At 40.3% G+C, this 23,918-nt stretch overlaps 1 protein-coding gene across 3 annotated transcripts in view; it reads right to left on the bottom strand.

Moving 5' to 3' along the window:
• ZBBX (zinc finger B-box domain containing) overlaps nucleotides 1-20,797 on the bottom strand; it is a 153,929-nt gene extending 133,132 nt beyond the window's left edge. The window contains exons 1-4 of one of the 3 annotated variants that reach the window (XM_072618557.1): nucleotides 20,597-20,797; nucleotides 11,725-11,858; nucleotides 5,006-5,119; nucleotides 1,119-1,212 (exon numbers count right to left, since the gene is read on the bottom strand). In XM_072618557.1, the coding sequence (XP_072474658.1) occupies nucleotides 1,119-1,212; nucleotides 5,006-5,119; nucleotides 11,725-11,792 (276 nt within the window). In that variant the 5' untranslated portion in view covers nucleotides 11,793-11,858; nucleotides 20,597-20,797. Of the gene's footprint in view, nucleotides 1-1,118; nucleotides 1,213-5,005; nucleotides 5,120-11,724; nucleotides 11,884-20,177; nucleotides 20,553-20,596 lie in introns of those variants that run through there. The other 2 variants (XM_072618558.1, XM_072618559.1) reach the window with 2 other exon arrangements.
• Between the last annotated feature and the right edge of the window lie 3,121 nt (nucleotides 20,798-23,918).

Here is a 23,918-nt window from a genome sequence, read left to right as displayed (position 1 = left end):
TTCACTCATTTCCAGTTCAGCCTTTTATATCCAAACTCTTCCAGATTAATAACTTCTTTCTGCTATATGCTATGAAATCCTGGTTATTATGAGAGCAAACTTCCCCAAAATGAGTTATCCAAAAGTTGGATAGGGCTGCTGCTTGAAGGAATAGTGAGTTTCTGAGAGAGAGACAGAGACAGAGATAGAGAGGTCTTCAAGCAAAGGTTAGAGGGCCTCTTGAATTCTATGTTGTAGAGAAGACTCCCATTTAGGGAGAAGCTAGCCTAGATAACCTCTGAGATCTCTTCCCATTTTGAAATCCTGTCTTTTTGAAAGGAGTCATTTCCCCACCAAACCTCCTTCTGACTTCTTTCTTCTAAGGGGCTATCACTGTCACCTCATAAGCTTAGGCTTGAAACCTGGAAGTAACCTTTGATTTCCTCCTCTCCTTTAACACAATGGTACCCAATTCTGGGCCATAATCAAGTCTTATCAATACTAATTCCCAATAACAAAATGTTATTGAGAATCAGGAACTGATAAAACAAATCTTGAAATTATTTAAAGTTATTTGGGATGTGATCATTAAATTAATAATAATAAGAGAAATTCACAAATATTTCTTTTATTTTGAATACACAAAAGCGACGTACTATTCTAATAGAATTTATACCTGTGTAAAAGTTCACAGAATTATTCTAGAGATTCTATAAAAACATTTTATAGAAATAGAAATTTATACTCATGTAGAAATACTCATGAAGGGAAGGCTGAAAATGTTTAACATTTAACATTAGTGTTAATTAATGTTAAAATGTTAACATTTAACATTTTAAAAAAGCTTTCCCCTTTATATACAACATCTAATAAAACATGATTTTGCTTACTTTAGTACAGGACTGAACCTTCTCCAGACTAAATGAAATGAAAAATCATCAACTCTTAGCTGACAGATTTAAATCCTATTTAAAGAAAGAAAGGTGTATGTTGAGATAAAAGGCTGGGCAATTTAAGATCTAACAATGTACAACAACCGTATTATTATTTCAAAAACATTCAGTTGTCAACTCTGTGGATGAATGCAAGCTGCCAGAGAAAGTCAAAATCCTATTACTTATCAAATGAAGTATTCTTACCTTAACAACATTTTCTTTATTTTGTGACATCACTTGTGATGGATTACCCAATTTGCCCGGCTGTCCAGATTTCCAATGATAGCCACTTGACCTTCTGCATACACAAATAACAAAGATATAATTACTATGTGTGTATGTATGTATGTATGTACATGTACACATACATATATTTCCATTGCTAATGAAAACAAATCTATATTTCCCTTTTACAGGAAATTGAAATCTAGTTTAGGGCCTGGAATAGACTCATTAGATGAAAATGATTAATGATATATCTCAAAAGTCATTATGTTCTCCATAATTCTGAACATATAACCCCTTCCATAAAGGTTATCTTAAAGTATAAATGACAAGCAAAATACAGATTAGAATTTCAACTGTGGAATATTGACCACCCTATGGGCACTCTGTCTTACAGAAACCCCTGAGATCATCACCCAGTTTCCCACACTTACTGACCAGTATCCAATATTATAAATATTCTGGGAAGCAAATATGTTTTTTTAATAGGCAACATTTCAGCACTAACAGGCAGCACAAGTTTCCAGGAAGGCATCATGATGTCAATTTTTAGGAACATCTGAAGACTTTTCCAAGCTGAGAATTCAACAATCTACTCTCCTGAGGATGAATTACAGACCCTTTGATCCAAAGCAATGAAGAAGAGTTAAAGCTTTCAACTGAATATTCAGAGCAGCCAAAAGTAACTGGTGAACAGCATAGAAGCAGTCTCTTCATTCGATCAAATAAATCTTTATTAAATAACTCCTATGTGAAGAGTACCTCCCTAGGAGCTGGGAAATCAATCAAGTGTAGATAGGCTCTGGCCTTAACCCACCTGGAACCAACAGTGTAATATTGGATGTGACACCTACTCTGATAATTATATAACAAAATGATACCTAATGGTGCCATTAAATAGATCACGGAAAGTTTCTTGGGGGAGGTAGCATGTGAGTTCAGTTTCAAAGGTCAAATAGGAATTTAACAAGCAAAGAAGAAAGGGATATGCCTTATAAAGCCTGGGGTCCAGGAACTATAAAATAATAATATTTTAATGATTGTATTTGAAGATAATTGGTTTCTTCTGTAATATTATGTATTTTATTTTAGGCATTTAAAATATTATTCTGAAAAGTGGTCAATTAGCTTTGTCACACTGCCAAAGGGCTCTGATACAAAAAATAGGGATCCTAGTTCTAGAGAGACAAAATAAGGGGAACAAAGAAAGTCATGAACACAAGACATTGCTGGGCATGTTTAGTGAACAGAGAGTAGCCCAAAGTAGCTGAATCATAGAAGAAATGGAGAGGAGAAGGACATAAAGAAAAAGATCATTGTCCAAGATCATGGATGCCAAACAAGGAAATTTGAAGTTAGATCTTCAAGTTATCAGGAACCACTGAAATTTTGGGAACAAAGACATGATATGATCACATGTAAGTAAGGTAAATTAGTATGCACTAGAAGGATAGATTGGAGGGGGAAGAGGATGGAACTGAAAACATTTGATAAGAGGCTACTGCAAATAATCCAGAGATAGTAATGAGGTTCTGTACTAAAGAAGAACCATCAAGAACAGTCAAGATGTCATAAGACACTAATACAGGAGAGCAGATTCGGAGACAGAATTGACAGAACTTTGTGATGGATAAGCTACAAGGGGTGAGAAGATGGCAGAAGGAACTGTCCAAGATACTGAGATTTAAAACATGGAACTTGATTTGAATGGTAGTGCCACTGAAAGAAGTACTGAATCCTAGGGAGGGGATAAAAGAAAACACATTTATTAAGTTCAAACTATGCTTTAGAGAGCGCAACTCTGATGGACTGGCCAAGTTGTTAAATGCAAAATGTACTCTTGCCAAAAAGATTATTTTATGGAGAACTCAAAGAGGGCAGGTGATCACATGGTGGTCAGAAGAAGCGATACAAGGATGCTCTCAAGGTCTCTCTAAAGAACTTTGGATTTGATTGTGCAACATGGGAGACACTGGCACAGGACCACTCCACATGGCATGCCCACATCAGAAAAGTGCTGAGCTCTATGAGCAAAATCGAATTGAAATAGCACAAAGGAAATGTAGGATGCACAAATCTGGAGAATCCACCCCAAATGTTTACATGGATTATCTGTGGTAGAGCATTCTGAGCTCTTACTGGTTTGATCAGCCATAGTTGTACAGACTGAAACTTCACTTTATCATGGTGATGTCATTCTGGTCCTCTTCGAGAATGAAGGGCAACAGCCAAGCAACCAACCACATACAAAGAACTGTCCTGAACACTCATTTGATCTTCACAACAATCCTGCAAAGGTTCAAGGAGCTATTTTATGCCCATTTTATAGTTGAGAAACTGAGGTGGTTAAGTGACTTGTCCAAGGACACATAGTAAGCGTCTGAAGATGGATTTTAATGCCAGGTCTGGCAACAGAAAAGAGAGAGAGAGGGAACATCCAGAATTGAACCAGAAAAACTATCAGCCCAGGAGCAACCAATGACAGGAAGATGAGAAGGTAGGACTAAGCTATGGCAGAAAAGGGAGAAACTGAAAAGGGTCAGTGGTCCTTTGGGGCAGCTCAGTGATGCAGTGGATGGAGTGCCTGGCTTGGAGTCAGGAAGACTCATCTTCCTGAATTCAAATCTGACCTCAGACACTTACTATCTGTGTGACCCTGGTCAAGTCACTTTACCCTGTTTGCCTCAGTTTCCTCTTCTGTAAAATGAGCCAGAGAAGGAAATGGCAAACCACTCCAGTATCTTTGTCAAGAAAATCCCAAGTGGGATCACAGAAGAGTTGGGCATGACTGAAACAAGTAAACAAAACAATATTATTTTATGCTTGTATTTTCATGCCTAGTGCCTTGTGCATAATAGACACTTAATACTTGATGATTACTTGATAAAGTGGAGTCAAAAGTCTATAGATAACTTTTGAAGAGGTTCTGCAGTAAAGGTGATAATAGAGGTGGGCTGAAAGTTCAACTGCGTAGAAGGATAAAGGGGAAGCCCTTTGAGGATTAATAGACATAGTTATTTGAAGAGACTGAAAATGCACGAGAGATGGACTGATTGCTTGAGCAAGGCCATGGCCCAGGCGGGTGGAGCCTTCTTCAGAGACTGGAAGGAAGGCTGAGGGGTTCTGAAGAGTTAAGAAAAGCAACGAAAGAAGCTCTTGTCAGATAGCATCCAAATTCCAAGTGAAGGCATCTATTCAACTATTCTAAGTGAGTAGATACCGTCTAAAAGAACCCCTTTCCGAACCAGTCCCTACTGCTCGGGGCAAACAGGTGCTCTACTGAAGTAGCTGCTGACTTTCCCTGCCCCATCCTGACCTCCACTGAAAGCAGCCCAGGGTCCTGACTCCTCCCTTACCCTTTACCCTACTATATTCCTCCCAAGTCACTGGAGGGGGGGTAGGGGAGCAACTGCACTGCCATTGTTACCAAGGAAGGCCTTGACACCTGACCTGGCACTTCACTTGCCAAACTCTAATTTCCACTTGGCCTTTCCATGGCCATAAAACTAAACTGCCCATTCTGTTCCATTTCCTCTATTAAAATACAAAATCTCTGAAAACAAGGACTGTCTTTCTTTTCTTGGTGCATCCCCAGGGGTTGGCACCTAGAAAGGGTTTAATAAATGTTTTTCTATTCCATTCTATTGAAGAAAGAGATGTGTGAAAGAAATTCACTGTGGAAAAAAAATGTGAACCAGAATTATAAGATATCACAAAGAAGTAAAATCAAGTCATTATTCTTCAGCATGTTCAGGGAATAAAAGTCACTGGATTATAGAGAAATAACTCATTTTCCTAAGGAAAACATTTTGCTCAAATGATATTAGTATATAAAATACTTAGAGAATTTCAGAAATTTCACCTACTCTCTTTCTTCTTTCTCCCGGCTCATGCTTGATTGTAATTGCTGAAGTTTCTTTTCCAATTCTTGGGTTTCCAGCTCTAACTGTACCTTCTCTATCCGCAATTCTCGTACGTTCCTGAAGAAACAGGATTGAAGTGTATGGCAGTGACTTGTCTTGTATACACACACACTCACACATATACACACACACATATATGTATACACACATATGTGTGTGCATGTGCATATAGATGTATTATGTACACGTGCATATATACATATATATGAAAAGTATTATATATAATATACTATGTTAAATGAAATATATAATTTAATAACCGGAGGAAAACAGTGAAATAGGTCACTAATAGCTTATATTTTAAGTTTTTTTTCCCTTTAAACAAATTTTGCAAGTAAGTAGAAAATTTCAAGGGAATACAATGGCTGTGCTTCCACTTTCTCTGAAAAAATGTTCCCAAAGGTAGCATTCAATCTCTGAGGTGCTGCCTCTGTTAAGATTTCCTTTACATGCTCTGCTTGTTTGAATCTTAAACTTTTTCGCTGCTACTACTCCGTTAAAAGTGGAAATTATAAATCATTTTCTTTTATACATGAATTGGGCCCAGAAAATTCAAATACACTAGCCAAATAATGTGAAAGAATTCTATCTAAAATTGCTTGACAGAATCAAATAGTGCCTTTCCTCCAACAAGTTTTCAGAGTCACAATAGCTTTTAGTCAAAATTCTTGTCATCATTTCAAGTAATTCTTCAACGTGGACAATATTCCCAATGTAGACAACATTTGAATTATGCCAGAAGCTGAAATCTTAGTTCAGTTATTGAAAACATTAGTAATTTCTATCTGAAGTTCATATACATGTGTATATGTATAAATTAACGCATACACACGTATGCAGAAAAATAACACAATGTGTCACGGCACAGACCAAAATCAGATTAATTGTTTCATTACTATAATTTATAATGACTAAAAGTACAAGAGCAAAAATTCTCAAATTCAGCTTTATTTTCATCCTTCTATTTAAAATGTATTTCTTAGTTTAATTTCAACACAGAGCTTGATCAAGATGTCAGTACTAGATAGGGTAGAAGAACTAAGGGAAATCTCTTTCAGGACCTGGGAGAAATGTGAGTGCAAAACCTGGCTCCCTTCTATGAAATGCTCAACAAGGGAAAACTACACACCTTTTAATTCACGTCTGTTAATATTAACTGTTGCAAACCGAGTGGAACATCTTACTAAAAATTAATGCATACTTAGGCTAGAAAATAGAAACATAAATGAAATGTCAATTGATCCATTTGCCTTCCTTGCTACTATACGTCATCAGTTCATCTCCAGATATGATTCAGAAGTGGATGTCCACACAAACAGGCATAATTCACACTCAAACAAATCTAAGATCTTACTGATGAAGCAACCCATCAAATCCACTTCATAACAAGCTATAAATAAAAAGAGCCCACAAGCCTTCCCACCCTCTAGGAATTTGTCTCTTCTCTATAAATCTGTCTCTTCCTTATATTCTGTTTACCTTCTACTTATTCCTCATCCCCAAAATGGAAGTGACTAATTCAGCCATGTGGTGTACTAGAAGTGAGATCATTCAGAAGTAATCAGGTAAAATTCTGCCTCCAATTCACTAACTATGTAAGCACGAGAAAGTAATTTAACTACAGTGATTCTAATTCATCTATTCAGTGGGAATAATAAGGCCTAGGACACGTTCCTCAAAGGGTTTTAGAGACAATCTAATTAATACACAGGACATTTTTGTAAAGTGTAAAGCAATATAAATATCGGCTAATATTTTAAGTAGTGGTTGGTGAAATTGTAATGACAACAAATTTCTCAAAATAATAAAAAGGTATTCAGTGGGGTGGAGATTACCAGCTGTAGTTTTTAAAAAGTTCTGGGGTTCACAAAGCCTAATGTCAATTCCCCCACAAATACTCAGCCATCGATAAGTCCAGTTTTTCAGTAGAAAGGCAACCAGACAAATGGATTGACACCATGAGTTGTGTCACACATATACAAATACACATTTGTGTACATAAATACGTGTATCTATCATACGTGGATAGGCACATATATGCATTTGTGATGACATGTATTTATCATATGCTGACACATACATATTTGTGACTGTTTGTATCCCATTCATATGTTGCTTATGTCATAGGAAAACAGAGATGGAGCTGCAATACACCCTAGAAGTCATCTGCTGAATATAGTTACTTGCCTAAGGTAGAAAAGGAACTATGTGTGTAAAATGTAGGCATATCTGTAATATAGGGGCAGCTAGGTGGTACAGTTCAGGAGTCAGGAGGATCTGAGTTCAAATCTCACCTCAGACACTTGACACTCACTAGCTGTGTGACCTTAGGCAAGTCACTTAACCCCAATTGCCTCATCCTGAGTCATCTCCCATCATCCTGATGAATATCTGGCCACTGGATTCAGATGGCTCTGGAAGAGAAGTGAGGTTGGTGACCTGCACAGTTCTCCCTCACTCAAAACAAAGGCAAGTGCAAGTCATGTCATCATTTCTCTGATGGCATGGTCTTCTTCGGCAACGAAGGGCAAACACACACATCTGTAACATATGCTTATGGATATGTGCATATAGCATATAGATACGCATGCATGTACATATGATACATTGCATCTATATGCACAGGCAGAGGGAGTTTCTATATTGCTAAGATTATGATCCCATGGAAATAAGTAAAGGAGATATACGTGTGTGTGTTGGTATGCGTTTACCAGTATGACCTCTGGCAAGTCCCTTAAAGTCCCTCAGCATCTCATCGATAGCACTGTAAAACAAAGTTGAAGATCTCCAAGACAAATTCCAAGAGCAGCTAGGAGGCTAAATGGATAAAGTGCCAAGCCTGGAGGGAGGAAGACTTGGGTTCAAATCCAGCCTCAGACGCTTACCAGCTGTGTGACTCTGGGCAAGTCATTAAACCTCTATCTTAATCCACAAGAGAAGGAAGTGACAAAACAATCCAACATCTTTGCCAAGAAAATCCCTTGGATTGAATGATCCACAGGATCACAAAGAGTCAAACAAGACGGATCAACTGAACAAGGTCTCTTCCAGAAAGCTTCCAGAGCTGATGTGGTGTATATAAATTAGTCTGTCAATGGCATCCTAATCTCAACAATGCAGACTCCCTCCACCACTGCACACAGGAAACCATTCATCTGTCCTCATTCTAAGACATGTGCCCATGTCTACCTGTAAATCTTCTATTGAGGACCACCCCCACTGTGCTTGCTGTGGTTCCTCCTGTGTGTACCCAGGACCCTTTGCTCTCATTCCAGAGCCAGCATCTGCTCATGTCAGTCTTGGAGGTAGCTGGAGACTCACTCTGGGACTACTCCCCCAACTCCCACTCACCTTGGCAAGTCAGGTTCCCAGAACATGACTCACTACCACCACCACAGGATTCTATAAAGCAATCCAGAGGGGCCAGATATCCAGTTCTATTGCTTACATGATTATCGTCAGACTTAATTAATGACTGTGATAGTATAACAAGAATGGTACTGCCTCCAAAATCAGGAACACACACAAACACACACTGATCTCATGGGCACAGAGGAAACAAACAGTACAGAGGCGATGAGACGCACTGCCTGTGGAGAGGAGTCACAGGCCAGCAAACTACAGGATCCGGCATCTTCTCCAGGGCTGGAGGAATGCACAGTAGAGAATGCTAATCCCTAAAGCTAACCCAATAGCCTTTCTCCATCATCCTCCATTCTCCAGCAGAACCCAAAAATTGGATGGGTGTCTGGGACCCACTCAGAAATGTCCACGTTGCTACAGTTGCTGCTGGTACAAACCACACAGTATTCTGTTAGAACAGCAGTGAACCTCATCTGTGCCTAGTCACAGGCGGAGGAGGCACAGGGGTACCAGAGGGGGTTATACTCTGCCTGGTGCAGCCTCTAAATTAGGAAATCCAATGTGTGCGTGCGTGCGTGCGTGCGTGCGTGCGTGCGTGTGTGTGTGTGTGTGTAATAGTGGTGGTGGTGGTGGTGGTGGTGGTATTACTGATACAAAGAGCATGCATAGCTTAGGAACTTTTTTAGTACAATAACTATTTTTCTCCAAAATGGCTTTAGCAATTTGTATCTCCACCTTAAGGAGAATGTTTTTCCCACAGTACTTCCCCTTCTAATCTGCCTGTCCATCTTTCTGTGTTTTTCCTTCATTTTCGAAGAAGACATTAGAGAAATGATGACAAGACTTGCACTTGACTTTGTTTTGAGTGAGGGAGGGCTGTGCAAGGTCACCAGCCTCACTTCTCCTCCTGAGCCATCTACGTCCAGTGACCAGATATTCATCAGGATAACTGGATATGGCCCAGGATGCAATGGGAGATCTTGGACTTTTTAGGCTGACCTTTTCAGGTACTCACTTAGAGGGAGGTAATGCACATTGAGTGAATGGGCCTCTACAAGGAGTAGTCAAGGAATGGCCCTTTTAATGAACAAAAGAAAAAAATAACTAAATCAACAGGAACTGTTACCAGTGATAATCTCTATTAGCTCCACTTAATCAGCCATTAAGTGGAGCTTGGGCAGGGACCTAGTGTTGTCCAGCCCATAGGCTTCAAAGTGCACTAGGTTTAAGGTTAGGAAGGAAGGAAGGAAGGAAGGAAGGAAGGAAGGAAGGAAGGAAGGACATCTAGCCAGTAAACCCCAAAGCCCCAAAGGAAGGAGAGAAGGAGACAGAAGGGAGAGGATGAACTGAGTTACCCAGCTAGCTAAGTTTTGTTTGTGTAAAATACAGACATGAGTTCTCATTATTGAATCAGATGAGTTTCAGAGAAGTTGTAGGAGGTACCTGATAGCCTCATCCATCACAGCAGCAGGAAACTGTATCCTGAATGAGCCTAGGTGGGAGGGAGACCCTCAGGAATAAGCTGGCTGGAAAGTTAACTGTAGTAGGACTAGGACCTTACACTTCCAAAGCCTTCTGGTGTTTCCAATTTCCACTTACAACTGGTGATCCAGACTAAATACTGTTATCCTCTGAGACTCCCCTAAAATAGTTTTAAGCCATCAAAATTCTTCCAAATATTCCATCTCTTCAAGTTTCCTTACATTATTACACATTATACATTATATAATTAGCATCAAAAAAACACAGGTGCTTCATCAGCCACCACCACACCATCCATATGTGGAACCATTGGTTACAACAAATGGAGAAGTTTTGAATGCTGTGAATAAGTTCACACCTTGGCAGTGTACTTTCCAGGGATATACACATTGACAATGAGGTTGATGCACGCATTGCCAGAGCTAGCTCAGAGTTTGGGAGGCTCCAAAGAAAGGTTTGGGAGAGAAGAGGTATTAGACTGACTACCAAATTGAATGTCTACAGAGCCATTGTGCTGACCTTATTATTACAGGCTTATGAAACATGGACAGTCTAACAGCACCATGCCAGGAAACTGAATTGCTTCCATTTGAACTGTCTTAGGAAGATTTTGAGGATCACCTGGCAGGATAAAGTACTAGACACTGAAGTCCTTGCTCAAGCTGAACTGCCAAGTATTCAAACTATGCTTCAGAGGGTTCAACTCCAATGGGCTAGCCACGTTATTTGAATGCAAAATGTACACTTGCCAAAAAGACTATTTTATGGAGAATTTGCATGGGGCAGGCGATCACATGGTGGCCAGAAGAAACGATACAAGGATACTCTCAAGGTCTCTCTCAAGAACTTTGGATTTGACTGTGCAACATGGGAGACACTTGCACAGGATCACTCAGCATGGTGTGCCCACGTAAGAAAAGGTGTTGTGCTCTTTGAGCAAAGCAGAATTGAGACAGCACAAAGTAAATGCAGGATGCACAAATTTGGGATATCCACCTCAAATATTCGTATGGACTATCTATGCTCAACCTTTGGCAGATCATTCTGAGCTCATATTCATCTGATCAGCCACAGTCAGACACACTGAAATTTCACTTTAAATGGTGATGTCATTTTGGTCCTGTTCAAAGACAAAGGAGAGCAACCATCACATTATTATACAGCCTGAATTAGGAGCAGTGTTGTGATTGTTCAGTTGTGTCCAACAAACAATTTCCTCAGAACAACCTGGTGACATAGGTAATAGGAGGATTATTATCTCCATTTCACAGATGAGGAAATCAAACCTTGGAGAGGTGAAATAATCTACCCACTGTCAAACCACTAGTCAGCGTCAGGACTAGGGCTTGAACTTGTGTGTTCTAACTATGTGCTAAACGGTCCTTCCACTGTAACGCACAGCTTAGAGGTCTCCCTAAATCTCTATTTCTCCCTGAAGAACTTTCTACAGTCTGAATGAGAAAGCATCTCTGAGAGTCATAAAAGCCATGATGGAGGCGTTGTCCATCTCTAGCTGAGATTACTGCCTAAGCATTCTTATCTACATCCAACTTTCTCCTTCAGTTATTTTAGTGCCCAAACACTATTTAATCCCCATTATTTTTCTCAACTATAGACAAATTAGGCATGAAACATTCATGTTTATATCTTGAAATACTTGGATAGTGAAGGATGAGAAAAATGGGATTATGGATGCATAACATTTGAGTCACATTATACATTTAAATTTGAAAGCTATATTTAAACACTTTTAAATTCTGACATCTACAAACTTTCATAATTATTTCAATTACAGTCAATGGAATACATGCACTTACTTGGTTTTTAGCTTTACAGAGTTTCCAGTTTTTCCCCACGGAAGAACTATAAAATCATTGGTGTTCATGATTTATGATGTAATAATATCCTCTCCACAGTATTCTGATTCATGAATTCTTTTATGCCATATAACCTGGTCATCAAATGGAATAGATATGCTTTAGCCAAAAAAAAAAAAAAGATAAAATGCAAGTCAAAACTGCATATACACAATGAAAAATTTAAAAACAAAACAAAAAAATTCATGATAACATGCTCCAGCTCAAGTTCTTCTATGTAACATCTGAGATTCTGTATTAGTCTGAATAAAGGCACTGCCAAGTAGAGGGTATACTCTTTAATATTAGATTGCTTTAAAAAGGAAAATGCTATTAGGTATACATTGAAAATGAAGCAAGAAATGATGCCAGCATCCCATTTATATACAAACCACATGGCCATGAGAGTGGGCAGAGGAAAGTTTGAACTATATGTTTAGACAAATGTGGCATATAATCCATAATACTGCTGACCGAGCTGGATTAAAATTATGATTTAAGATTTTCAAAGCAGTCTCCTTTACAACAATACAGAAAGTAAACCATTCCAGTGCCATTTATTATAGATAACCTATTATACAGATAAGCAAACTGAGGCAGAAAGGCAGTGACTTGCCTAAATGCCTAAAAATGTTGAAGCCAAGATTAAAGCTTGAGTCCCCTGACCCTAAGGTCAGCATTCTTTCCACTAGAGCCCACAGTCTCTCATGTAGAAAACTTCAAAGATCCCTTATTCGATAAGTTTAGATTCTCCTTTCACTGATAGAGAGCATATTCACTCTTTTATTTGGTAGATTGTTTGATCCACTAGGATTTTATCATCTCAGCTTTAAATCAATCAACAGACATTTATTAGACACCTACTATATGCCAGGCATGATACTAAGTGGAAGGATAAAAAGACAAATATGAAAAAATCCATGCTTCAAAAGCCCTTATGATCTATCACGGAAGAAATATTCAAATATTAGTATATATGGGGTAAAATCATGTGGAGAGATTAAAATAGAAAGACAAAACAGCAGGGGTCAGTGGGCACTAGCATTTGGGGGCAAGGGTTACAGGAAGTGTGCTGGGGAGAAGGTGGTGCTTCAATAGTATCCTGAAGAAAGAGAGGGATCAGGTAAAGTGGAGGTGATGAGAGAGTACTGTGGAGGGACCAAGAACAGACAGTTTAATGTCCACACCACTGGAGATCAAATGACTTCAGTCATTCATCACGCATCTATTACAGACTTACCACGTGTCATTTACAAAATGAGGCGAAGAAGGACATGGTAAACCACTCCAGTATCTTTGCCAGGAAAAATCCAAATGAGGCCACAAGGAGTCAGTCATAACAACAACTCAACCAATGTTAGATACTGGTAAATATCAGAGGTTACAAAGAGAGGCAAAAAAAGTTTCTGCCTTCAGGGAGCTCCATTCTAATAGGGTAAACATATCAATAAATGAAATAAATTTGAAAAGTAAATGGAAGGCAAACATGATTCTTCACGAATCAGAGAGAAAATCAGTTTCTACCATCTTACTATCTTAAACTCTCTCCTACTATATAAGTCCCTTTCTCTCCTCCGACATAGCAACTACCCTGGCACAGACCCTCATCACCTCACACTTGGACTGCTGCACTAGCCTGCTGATGGGTCTCCCTCCTTTAAGCCTCTCCCCTCTACAATCCATTCTCCATTAAGCCATCAAATTTATCTTCCCAAAACATAGGTCTGACCATATCACCTCCTACTCTATGACTTCCGATGACTCTCTGGTCTATCCAAGATCAAATATAAAATCCTCTGCTTCTCTTTTAATCTCATCTCTTTCTAAAGCCCTCCTAACCTGATGACACAGTGACACTGGCCTCCTACAGGATACTCTTGACTCAACTCTTTTTATCCCATACCTGGAATACTCTTCCCTCCTCATCTCCATCTCAACATCTGTGGCTTCCTTCAAGTCTCAGCTACAACCTTTCTCAGACTTCCTTAATCTTAGTGTACCCCCAGATTATCCTGTGTATGTTTTTACATTGTTTGCTTGTTTCCTTCTCCACTTGACTAGGAGTTGCTTGAGAGCAGAGACAGGTTTGTTTGGATTTCTTTTGGTGGTGGTGGTTGGCTGGTTGGTTGGTCAATTGACTTTATTATTTCCATTTCTTTGTATTACAAATGCTTAGCACAGTGCCTAGTATATATTAAATACTTAATGTTAGCTGTTTGCCAGATGGACTAGGGAAACCAGGAAGCAGAGCTAGGAGATGGCTTCCAGGCATAGGGATCAGCCAGTGAAATGCATAGTCAGAAGACTGTCTTATGACGGCAATAGCAAGGAAACCAGTGTCACTATATAGCAGGGTATGTGGAGTGGAGTAAGGTGAGTAAAACTAGAAAGTTAAGAAGGAATCAGGCTATAAAGGGCTTCAAAAACCAAACACAGGATTTCATAGTTGATACTGGCAAAAACTAGAAGTCACTGGAGTATTGACTTGGAGTAGGAGTAAGAATTGTGAAAAAGTCTGTACTCTATTATGGGGTCCATTAATAAGATGGAAGGAAGGAGGAAGGGAAAGGAAGGGAAGGGAAGGGAAGGGAAGGGAAGAAAAAGACAGGGTCAAAAGTTTGACTGTGGTTGCTTTTCCAAAGGTTTGCAAGGGAAGCAGAGCTGTCATTTGCTCTTCCTGGAGAGAACTAAGCCCAGCTTAGTTCTCCTGAGAAAATAAACATCAATGATTGGGGTGAGGGATTTCCCTCAGAGAAGATGAGGGAAACAAAACTGGCTTCCAGAAGTCATTCACTCAGTTCAACTCAGTTCAATTCCATTCAGTAACCATTTAAAAATCACCTACTACGTATATGACTTGATTATGATGTTTGAGAGTCACAAGTTCTTTACACTGACTGAATGATGTGGAAAATGTGACAGTTCTTTGAGGCTAGTAAATTCATGTGTAGAAAATTATCTTTTTTCCAATGTTTTAAATGAAAGGTCTGAAAAATTTTACTCTATCCATTTAGCACATATTGAGGGTAGTATGGGCAACTAGGTGGTACAGTGGATAGAGCATCAGTTCAGGAGTCAGAAGGACCTGAGTTCAAATCTCACCTCAGACACTTGACACTCACTAGCTGTGTGACCTTGGGCAAGTCACTTAACCCCAACTGCCTCATCCTGGGTCATCTCCAGTCATCCTGATGAATATCTGGTCACCGGATTCAGATGGCTCTGGGGGAGAAGTGAGGCTGGTGACCTGCACAGCCCTCCCTCACTCAAAGTCAAGTGCAAGTCATATCATCATTTCTCTCACGGCATGGTCTTCTTCGGCAATGAAGCATGAACACACTGAGGGTAGTAATTCAGTGCGGCTCCAGGTTTCAGTCTGCTATTTCTAACATGCTCTTTGGTTATGATCATAGTGGTGTCATTACTTCATTAGCAAAAATGGAATGAAAAGTTTCTTAATTATGACTGGCAAAATTTCTGGAATTACTCTGCTGCAAAAAGTATGGATAATATAGGTTGTAAACAATTGGCTTTATTTGCCTTCTGGAAAAACATGTCAATTCCTAAATATTGATCTGTTACACATTTACAGTTACTGTTTTTCATGCAAATTAGCCAAATTATTTTACACATTTCACTTCACTCATGAAGTTTCCTCTCAATTAAGTGTTTTATATAAACAACAGAACAAAATCATTTTTCTTTCTTTTTTGGGGGGGGTGGTATTAAGAAGAGATGAAAATTGTATGTATATAGGAGTGTTTTTCTTAAAGTCAAAGAGAAATAGTGACCTTTGCTGGGATACTAAGACAATCCCAGTGTGAATATAGTAAAGCGTCAATCTGTGGTCAAAGAGTGTAACAGAATAAGAAAAAACCACAAATGTACGATTCAAGTAAAAACATCAGTACTAAAAGCTAAGATGTTTGATGATGATGATGATGGTGATGGTGATGATGATGGGATCCCCAAGTCTTTTGAGCATGTTATGTCTTTTCCAGGCACTGTATTTATTAGATTATAAGACTGGCTTGATGGTCCCACAATGCATGTTCCCATTCTGAGGAAACAGACTATAAGCAGTCAATGAAATGAAGCCAGGGAAAGCAAGAAGGCCTGAAAAGCTGGGTGACTCCATCAGAACACACACTGTCACAACTGTCACAATGAGTCACCCTACCTTAGAGGCAAACTTCATCTGTCTCTAATATCTATAACCTTATTGGAGCCCTGAGGAGAAAAGGAGGTTAAGGAAAGTACTTTATTCAAGTACATTAAAATTTATAAGTGGAAAGTTTGGGGGGGAAAGGGAGAGGAAATGGTTCATTTCAAAGCCTTAGTACTTTTAAAACTGTAGACCATTTTAGGATCCGTTAAACATAAAGAGTTTTTTCTACCATATACTTAAGTGAGTTAACATTGTCCAGCTCCTTGGTACCCTCGCTAATTTCCAGTGCAAATGAGCACAGCAAACCAAAGGTTTGAGGGATTTTTTAAGTACACTCAGCTTAAAAGTCTTCTATTTTTAATCTTATGAAAGTTCACTTTAACATTTCTCCAATATTGGCTTCATATTGTGTAATTTTAGAGCTGGAAGGAAACTGAGAGGTCATCTAATACAGTGTGTCCAACTCAAATAGAAAGAGGAGCCACTTCTCTGTATGTAAGGAGCCTCGAGAGGCTGCATATTGACTTTATTTTAAAACGTGATACTATCTATGTTTTATTGTGTTTTTTATTTATTTTGCTAAATGTTTCCCAATTACATTTTAGTCTGGTTTGGGCTATCCTTGACAGTTGGCTACATGAAGTCCAGCTGTGTACGTGGCACTTCTGATTTAATCAACCTCTTCCTTTGACAGATGGGAAAAGTGAAGCCTATGGAGGTGAAGTGATTGGACCCACTTCACCCAGATGGTAACAGGGTAAGCTTTGAATGCAGGTGCTGTGTACCCCAATGCAGAGCTTCTTCTGGGCATCCCACTTTCCTTGCGGCTTCCTGGACCTTCTCACTCTGGACCATATCTCTGCTCTGGCCCCTTCCTCAACTGTGGAGTTCCTTCCGGGATCTCAGTTTTGGGGAGGGATACAGACTGGCCATCCTTCATCCCCATTCCTGGTTATACTTCTGTCTCTCTACCCTCCATTCACCATACCTTCAAGCTCTCATTTCTCTTGCCTTCTCCCATTAAAATATAAACATAGAGGGCTGGCTTAAAGGGCCTGAAAGTACCCTCTGGGTTCAAGTACTGCCTCTGAAGCATATTGGATTGAGAATCAGGGTAAGGAAACTAGAACCAGAGAAGGTTCTGGGAGTTTCTTCATCCAAGAATTCCCTACATTGCTGAAATCACTGGTCCAGATCTTACCCTATCTTGTGTAAACCACAGAAAATGAGTATGATGCCATCTAGCCAACAATGCACACGTGAAGCTACCTTATCAATACTGATCATTTTCCTGTTACAAAAACTGGATCTAAAACTAGACTTAAAATATAGTCCCTTTTATCTGGAAAAGAATTCTATTTTCTCATCTGCTAAGAAAGTGGCAAGATTTCTAAAAGTCCTTTCCATCTCCAAATTCTATGCTCACATAATCCCATAAATTGCATCCTATATCTTTACAAAGATTATTCATTTCCTTTAAGAAAACTGTTGATGAAGTATTCATTCTTCTATCACCCTCCTTTTTAATCAGTAACAAATAAGAAAATCTGGAAGAAAATCTATTGTGTTTTTGAAAGCCCTATTTGCTACATTTTACAACAATGTTTTTAATAGCTTAAACAGCTTTTGCATTTCAAATAACACGCCACTTATTATAGACTTTAAATGGCTTCCCACTCTCTACAGAATCAAGTCCAATGTCCATATGCCCAAGACTGGAACTCAGACTTCTCCCTCTACCATCTTACCCCATCCTACCTCCTAACTTTGTCTCCCTAGAGGGCTCCATATTCTTCAGCTAAATAATTGAAATATTATATTTAGCTGAAATATTACATTTCAACTAAAATATCCTACTCTGGATCCCTGAATACACCCTATTCAAAACTTTTATGTATTTCAGAAATACTCTTTTGTCCTTCCTTCTCTGTTTAATTCAATAATCTTATGCTTCCTTTATTTATGGTCCAAAGGCTCAAGACTCAATTCTACTATGAAACTGTTCTTCTCCCTAAGACATGCTCTTTCCCTTCTCTAACTCCCTCCTCCTTCTGAATATGTCTGACCCTGTGTCATTCATTTGAACGTTATACTCTTATTTGCCTTGGGTTATGCTCAATCTTCCTAACTAGACCATAAACCTTAGTATATAAGGAATCCATACCTCCTTACACTTCAATCCTTACACATAACTGTTCAATGCATTGGTCTTTTGTTGACAGATTGCCTTAATGATCTAAACAACATATTAAAAAAAACTCATACTAGTACTATTCCTAAACTCCTCATTCAGATTTAATGTGTTCCTTTATTTGGGGGCAAAGTGAGATAAAAGTGTTGTGAGAATCAAAACCCTGTAGGGAAGGGACGGAAATGGAAATACCAAATTGTCTCTACTGCAACACTTCCCAGATCTGCAATTTCATGAAGCTGGGTCTTTCTTCTATTTTCCTTCTATGTTTTTGTACATGGTCTTAACTACTGGCTAAACTGCTGTCAGTCTGAGGCCAATCTGCTCATGACTAGCCCAGATCTGTAACCTTTCCAGCTTAGAAGGATCTGCTGTACCCCACAGGTATAGCTTTAAGAACCCAGAGTCACCTCTATACCATGATGTGACTTCAGTGAGACTTTAGAGAAAAGTGGGCCTTATTTTTCTTTTTATTAGAAGTGATACTTGGAGAGAATTCCACAACTTGCTTTGACTTTTATTAAGTACCTCTTAATTAAAGTACCTTAATTAAGTACCTCTGCCAGACATAGAGAAAGGGCAAGCCTTGAAATAAGGAAGAGGGGTTTAAGTCAAGTCTATGACACGTAGATGGGGCAGCTAGATGGCACACTGGATAGAATGCCCAACCCTACAGTATTCCCCCATTGGATTATAAGCTCTTTAGAGCAAGAACTGTCTTTCTTTTGGCTTGTATCATTATCTTCAGTGCTTAGTAGCATAGTGTCTAGCACATGGTCAATGCTTACTCAGTATTTGTTACTGACAGGAAAATTAACTTACATATTTTTAATATCAAATGGAATACTCCCTTTTCACTGTCCAAGTGATCTTTTGACAAGAAGAGAGGACCCTCCCTAAACAATCATAGGAATGTCCCTTCATTCCATCTCTAGAGGTAAGTTACTAGGTACTAGGTTGGGTTGGGCCTCACCCCAGGGAATCTTTGTTCTGTTTATCCTGTAAACAGAGGTGTTTCCAGCTAGCCACAGCCGCCAAACTGATTCTGAAGTGTCCTATCCTCCTCATTAAGGTTTGGGCCAAATTAGAGCATATAAATTATATATATATATATACACATAAACACACATACATACATACATACATACATACATACATGGAGGGGGGGGGTACCCAGGCTCTCAACTCCCTTTATCTCGATTAAAGATGCCTTTTCCTCCACTTACAACTTTGATTTATTTCAGGACTAACAATACCTATCTAGGCTAGGAATGGACCTGTAATTTTAGTGACTAAAATCACATAGGTAAAAATCAGATAGGACCACATAGGTAAAGGAAACATCTTCTACTGAAGAAGGTCAGCTCCTTCTCTGAAACTTAGATTCTTGGAGATTTTCCTGGAGAGCCTGGGGCCGGAGGTGAGGGGGAGGCGCTAAAATGACTTCCCCCATGACTTCACCATAGTGATCAGGAAATGTCAGAGGTGAGACTAGAACCTAGGGTCTTCCTTGATTCAAAGCCAGCTATCTTTTACTTTGACATTCTGACTGTGGTTGAGACTACAAGGGCCAAAAGGAAAAGCAGCTTAGGTTGTATCCAGGGCATTCACTGTGAGGCCATGGAGTGGGCAGTCACTTGGACAGACCCTAAGAGGCTGGTCCCTCCTACCATGAGGACTCAATCAAACCTGCCCTCTGACACTTTCTCAACCTATGGCCTATGTGGAGCTCAGTTTCCTCTAGTGTAAAATGAGGAGGTTAAACAGATGGCCTGTGTTCCATGACCCAGATAACTACCTGAGGCATATCACTTCACACACCCATTCCCACACAAGTAAAAGGTAGGGATTGAGTTAAACGGACTCTGATACCTAGGTCCTTTTATAAACGTAATTTTGCCACAGTCACCTCATATGTAAAAGGAAGACGCTGGACTAAGAAAGCTGCCTGGTGTCATACGTGGTGGCACCATCCTCTCTGGATAAGTGTTGTGTCACATGTACTGTTTGCCTCAGTTTTCTCAGTTATAAAAGGGAGATACTAACGGTACCTACCTCCAGTGAAAATCGAATGAAATATTTAGAAAAGTGCTTAGCACAATGATGGGCACACTGTTCGTTCCCTCCCGCATCATCCTGCTATCGGTGTGACCAACATGGGGGGAAGTGCTTTCACCTCTCCACCCTGGCCATAGTTTCCCCATTTGTAAAAGGAGAAGGGGTGGACTGTGGGCTCCTTGGGCAGGTGTCTGTCCCTCCAGCTTCAGCCCTAGGGGTGGGGCAAGCACAGGTGGAGGTAAGGGCAGCAGGGCCCCCTCGGGCAGGTAGCAGGCCCCCGCCCCGGCCCGGCCCGGTCCCTCACACCCTTACGGTCCCCAGCCCCGCGCGTCCTGGGCCACCTCCGAGCTCGGATCGCCCGCCCCGAGTCCCTCGGGCCACCCCCGCCTCCGAATTGGACCTGATCCCGGACCCACCTGCGGCCCCCGGCGCCTCCATCTTCAGCGCCGCCTGCCCCGGGCGGGCCGCCCAGCCCCGCGCGCTTGGGCGCCTCCGCCTTTGTCTCCCTGGTTACCTGGCGACCGCCGTGTCCGTGGCAACCACTCCGGCCGGACTGTACCACGCTGGAGCTGGGCCGCAGGGAGAGCGGACCGGCGCGTTCCAAGCGGGCCAGGTGTGAGGGGGAGAAGGCTCCGCCCCAGTCACGCCCTGGCATCCCCGGCAGGTGGAAGAGCTTCGCGGGACCCACCTGTGCAGCCTCCATCCCCAGCGCCGAACTCCTCCTCTGTGGCCCAATGAACAAGTAGCATCGCTGCGAGGATGTAAGGGTTACAAAACGCAGGATCTCCTCCGATCCGCTCAGCAACCCGGGGAGCCTATCACATGTTACAGATAAGGAAACTGAGGCCAAAAGCGCTAAGGGACTGGCCGAGGTCCCCCAGCTAAGCTAAGACTCTGAGGCTCCAAGTCTGCTCCTGACTCCCCGGCACCCCGCACCAGACAAATGACTGGGGGCAGATGACCCAACTTTACAAGCCAATAAACTATGAGGATCATTTAGCTCCTGCCAGGGAACAGACACCAAAAACCTTTTGCAACACAATCTCATTTACATTTATAAGAATCTCCCAACTACTGTGGAGCAGTGCAAGAGCCAGAAATTGTTATTAAGGTGATGCCTTATGAGAAAGTATTCTGAAACCATATCCAGAGCCCTTCCTTCTCAAACCTCTGATGAGAGACAAAGGGAAGCGCAAATAGAAGATAAAACAATAGCCTCAGAAAATAACGTGCTAATACAGAGACATAAGCAATTTCTTAAGGACATTTAAGATGCTTCCTATGTTGTTTTGTTTTTTCAAATAATTTACTTTCTTTTTTGACACTGGGTCTTCCTGTGACAGGAGTATGCTGGTAAATTATTAACAACAATCTCTTCCCCAAAAATTGTCCACAATGTACTTTTAAGTTAATTTCAATTATTAACATTTTCTGCATCATTTTCTCCAGACTAGCCAATCAAGAAAAAATGAGCCTTAATTTGTATTTATTTATCAATTTCCAAGGTGTGAATGCTCACACTGAAAATTTAACAATCAACTCTTAAGGCTAGCCTCAACACAATCCTGGCTTCCCCCATTCACAAAAGAAACTCATGAGCAGCAAGGGAATTTTGCCTATGTTTGTGACCTGTCCTAGCTCCCCCATCCTTGGGCCCACCCATGTCTGGCCTCAGTCCAGAAGCTCACCACACTGGTACCATACTTAGTGTACACACATAGTTCACAACCCACTACAGCTCAGAACTCTCAAACTGAAGCAGTCCATCAGCCTCATAGCAGCAGGAATTAAATGGGTTAGCCTTCATGCCTGATTCAAATAACTCATTTTTGTTCCTTTGTGTGTTTGGGGGGTGAACTATATTGAACTGGTTTTTTTCTGATTTTTGAGATGCTAGGATTATCCCTGGCATAATTACCCATTTGTATTTCCATTTCTGCCTCTTGTAAGAAAATGGGGAAGTGAGTCATCCAGGTATAGTAGAGTTGGTAGGGAGAGATGACTGATTCTTTCCAGCTGTGTGACCTTAAAGAGACAGCTTAATGCTTCTGGGACTCAGTTTCTTCATCTTTAAAAGAAAGCAAACAATCCTTCCACTTCCTGTCTCGGGAGATTGTTGTGAGATAAGCACTTTATGAGGCCTAGTCCTGTATAGAGGTGATTTATTGGTGTTATAGTAACATAATCCATGTTTATGCAGCTTTGCCTTCATCCTCACATTCCTGGTTTCCACCCAGGCCAGTTCATTCCAGAGATGAGAAATAAAGAGTAGAAAAGGAGAACTTGAAACTAGCGATCCTACAGTGTGACCTTGGGCAAGTGACTTGACGTTTCTGGTTTGAGTTTCCTCACCTGTCAAAATGAGGACACTGGAGGAAAGGAACATTCCAAATCTAGAGCTATGGCCCTACGTGATGGAATTGTGAAACTGTATTGAGTCAATGAGTTTAAAAACTCAAAGGTCTAGCTTCTTGGTGGAACTGTACCAGGAAGAGTTGTAGCCAGGCCATATGCCAGGATAGCTAGACAGAAATTCTGGCAAGAGACATATGGATGGTATAATGTGCCAGGTAGGTCATTTTCCCTTTAGGAAATCCCCCTACTTTCTATTTCTATTATTTTCTTGGGGATCTGTGGGTTAGAGCTAGAAACCAAGGAACTACTGGCCCATGTGGCACCATGCCTAATTAGATGGGAAATTCCATTTCATCTTAGATGTAGCAAAGACAGTTAGCTGACAGCATTAGTTCATGAGTTACTTGACCATAAGAATAACATGTTTGGATGAGATTTGTTAGCTTCCCTTTTTCTTTAAATCTTTGAATTCAGAACCTAAGGAGTACTTCCCCAATAAAAGACTCCATGTCAACCTGATTCAAGGGGCTAAAGACTGAGAGTAGGAAAGGGCATGAGTTCAGATCACACTAAAACTGTACATCTCCAGATAACTGGCATTCCCCTTGGAAAATTCATTCATGAACTCAGGTAAGCATTGGGATAGCATTAGGAGTAGCAGGGAACCAATTGTTTAAGTCTCAATACTGTTGTTTTTTGTTTGCTTTTTCTTATTATCTTTCTATTCTAGTCATTTAGTTTCCAGGAAATATATTCTGAACTGTGATATAAGTGTGTTTTCCTTTTGTGTCACATAAAGTTAGGAAAGAGATATTCTTAATAGAAAATATGTCATTAATAACATCAAAGGTTTGCAAAGCCCGTTACAAATTTTATTTCATTTTTATCCTCATAACAACTCTAAATGCTATTATTATCAGCACTTTGCAATTTTATGTATCCAAGAGACCAAGACACCCTTGAACACTGGGGGGAAATTTATTGACTACATATTTCACAAGTCTATGCATTAACCTACAGAATAAGGATGTCACAAGATAAAGAATCTGTTTAGATGAGAACACTCTCCAGCAAAGAAGTTTGACAAATCATTACAAGAGTCAGAGATGGGAAGCCTGTCCAAGTAGCAAAGATGTTCTCAGTGGGGGAAGATTTCCATTCTAAGAGAAGTCAACATTTACCAGATTGCTGTGCAGAGTTCCAGACAGAAGGGGTTAGGTAAAAAATCTTTGGATCCTACTCTCTTCTGACACCTAAGAACTAGGAATGATCTACATTAGGGATGAAGAGAGGACTTGGCTAAAGTTCTACTGGCGGAACGTGAGGTGGCAGTCATTTGGTATTGATCCAGAATGCCATTTATTGCTTGATTAAATTTCTTAT

Source organism: Notamacropus eugenii, chromosome 6, assembly GCF_028372415.1.
Source record: "Notamacropus eugenii isolate mMacEug1 chromosome 6, mMacEug1.pri_v2, whole genome shotgun sequence".
Taxonomy (NCBI): domain Eukaryota; kingdom Metazoa; phylum Chordata; class Mammalia; order Diprotodontia; family Macropodidae; genus Notamacropus; species Notamacropus eugenii.
This window is presented reverse-complemented; position numbering and strand designations above follow the sequence as displayed.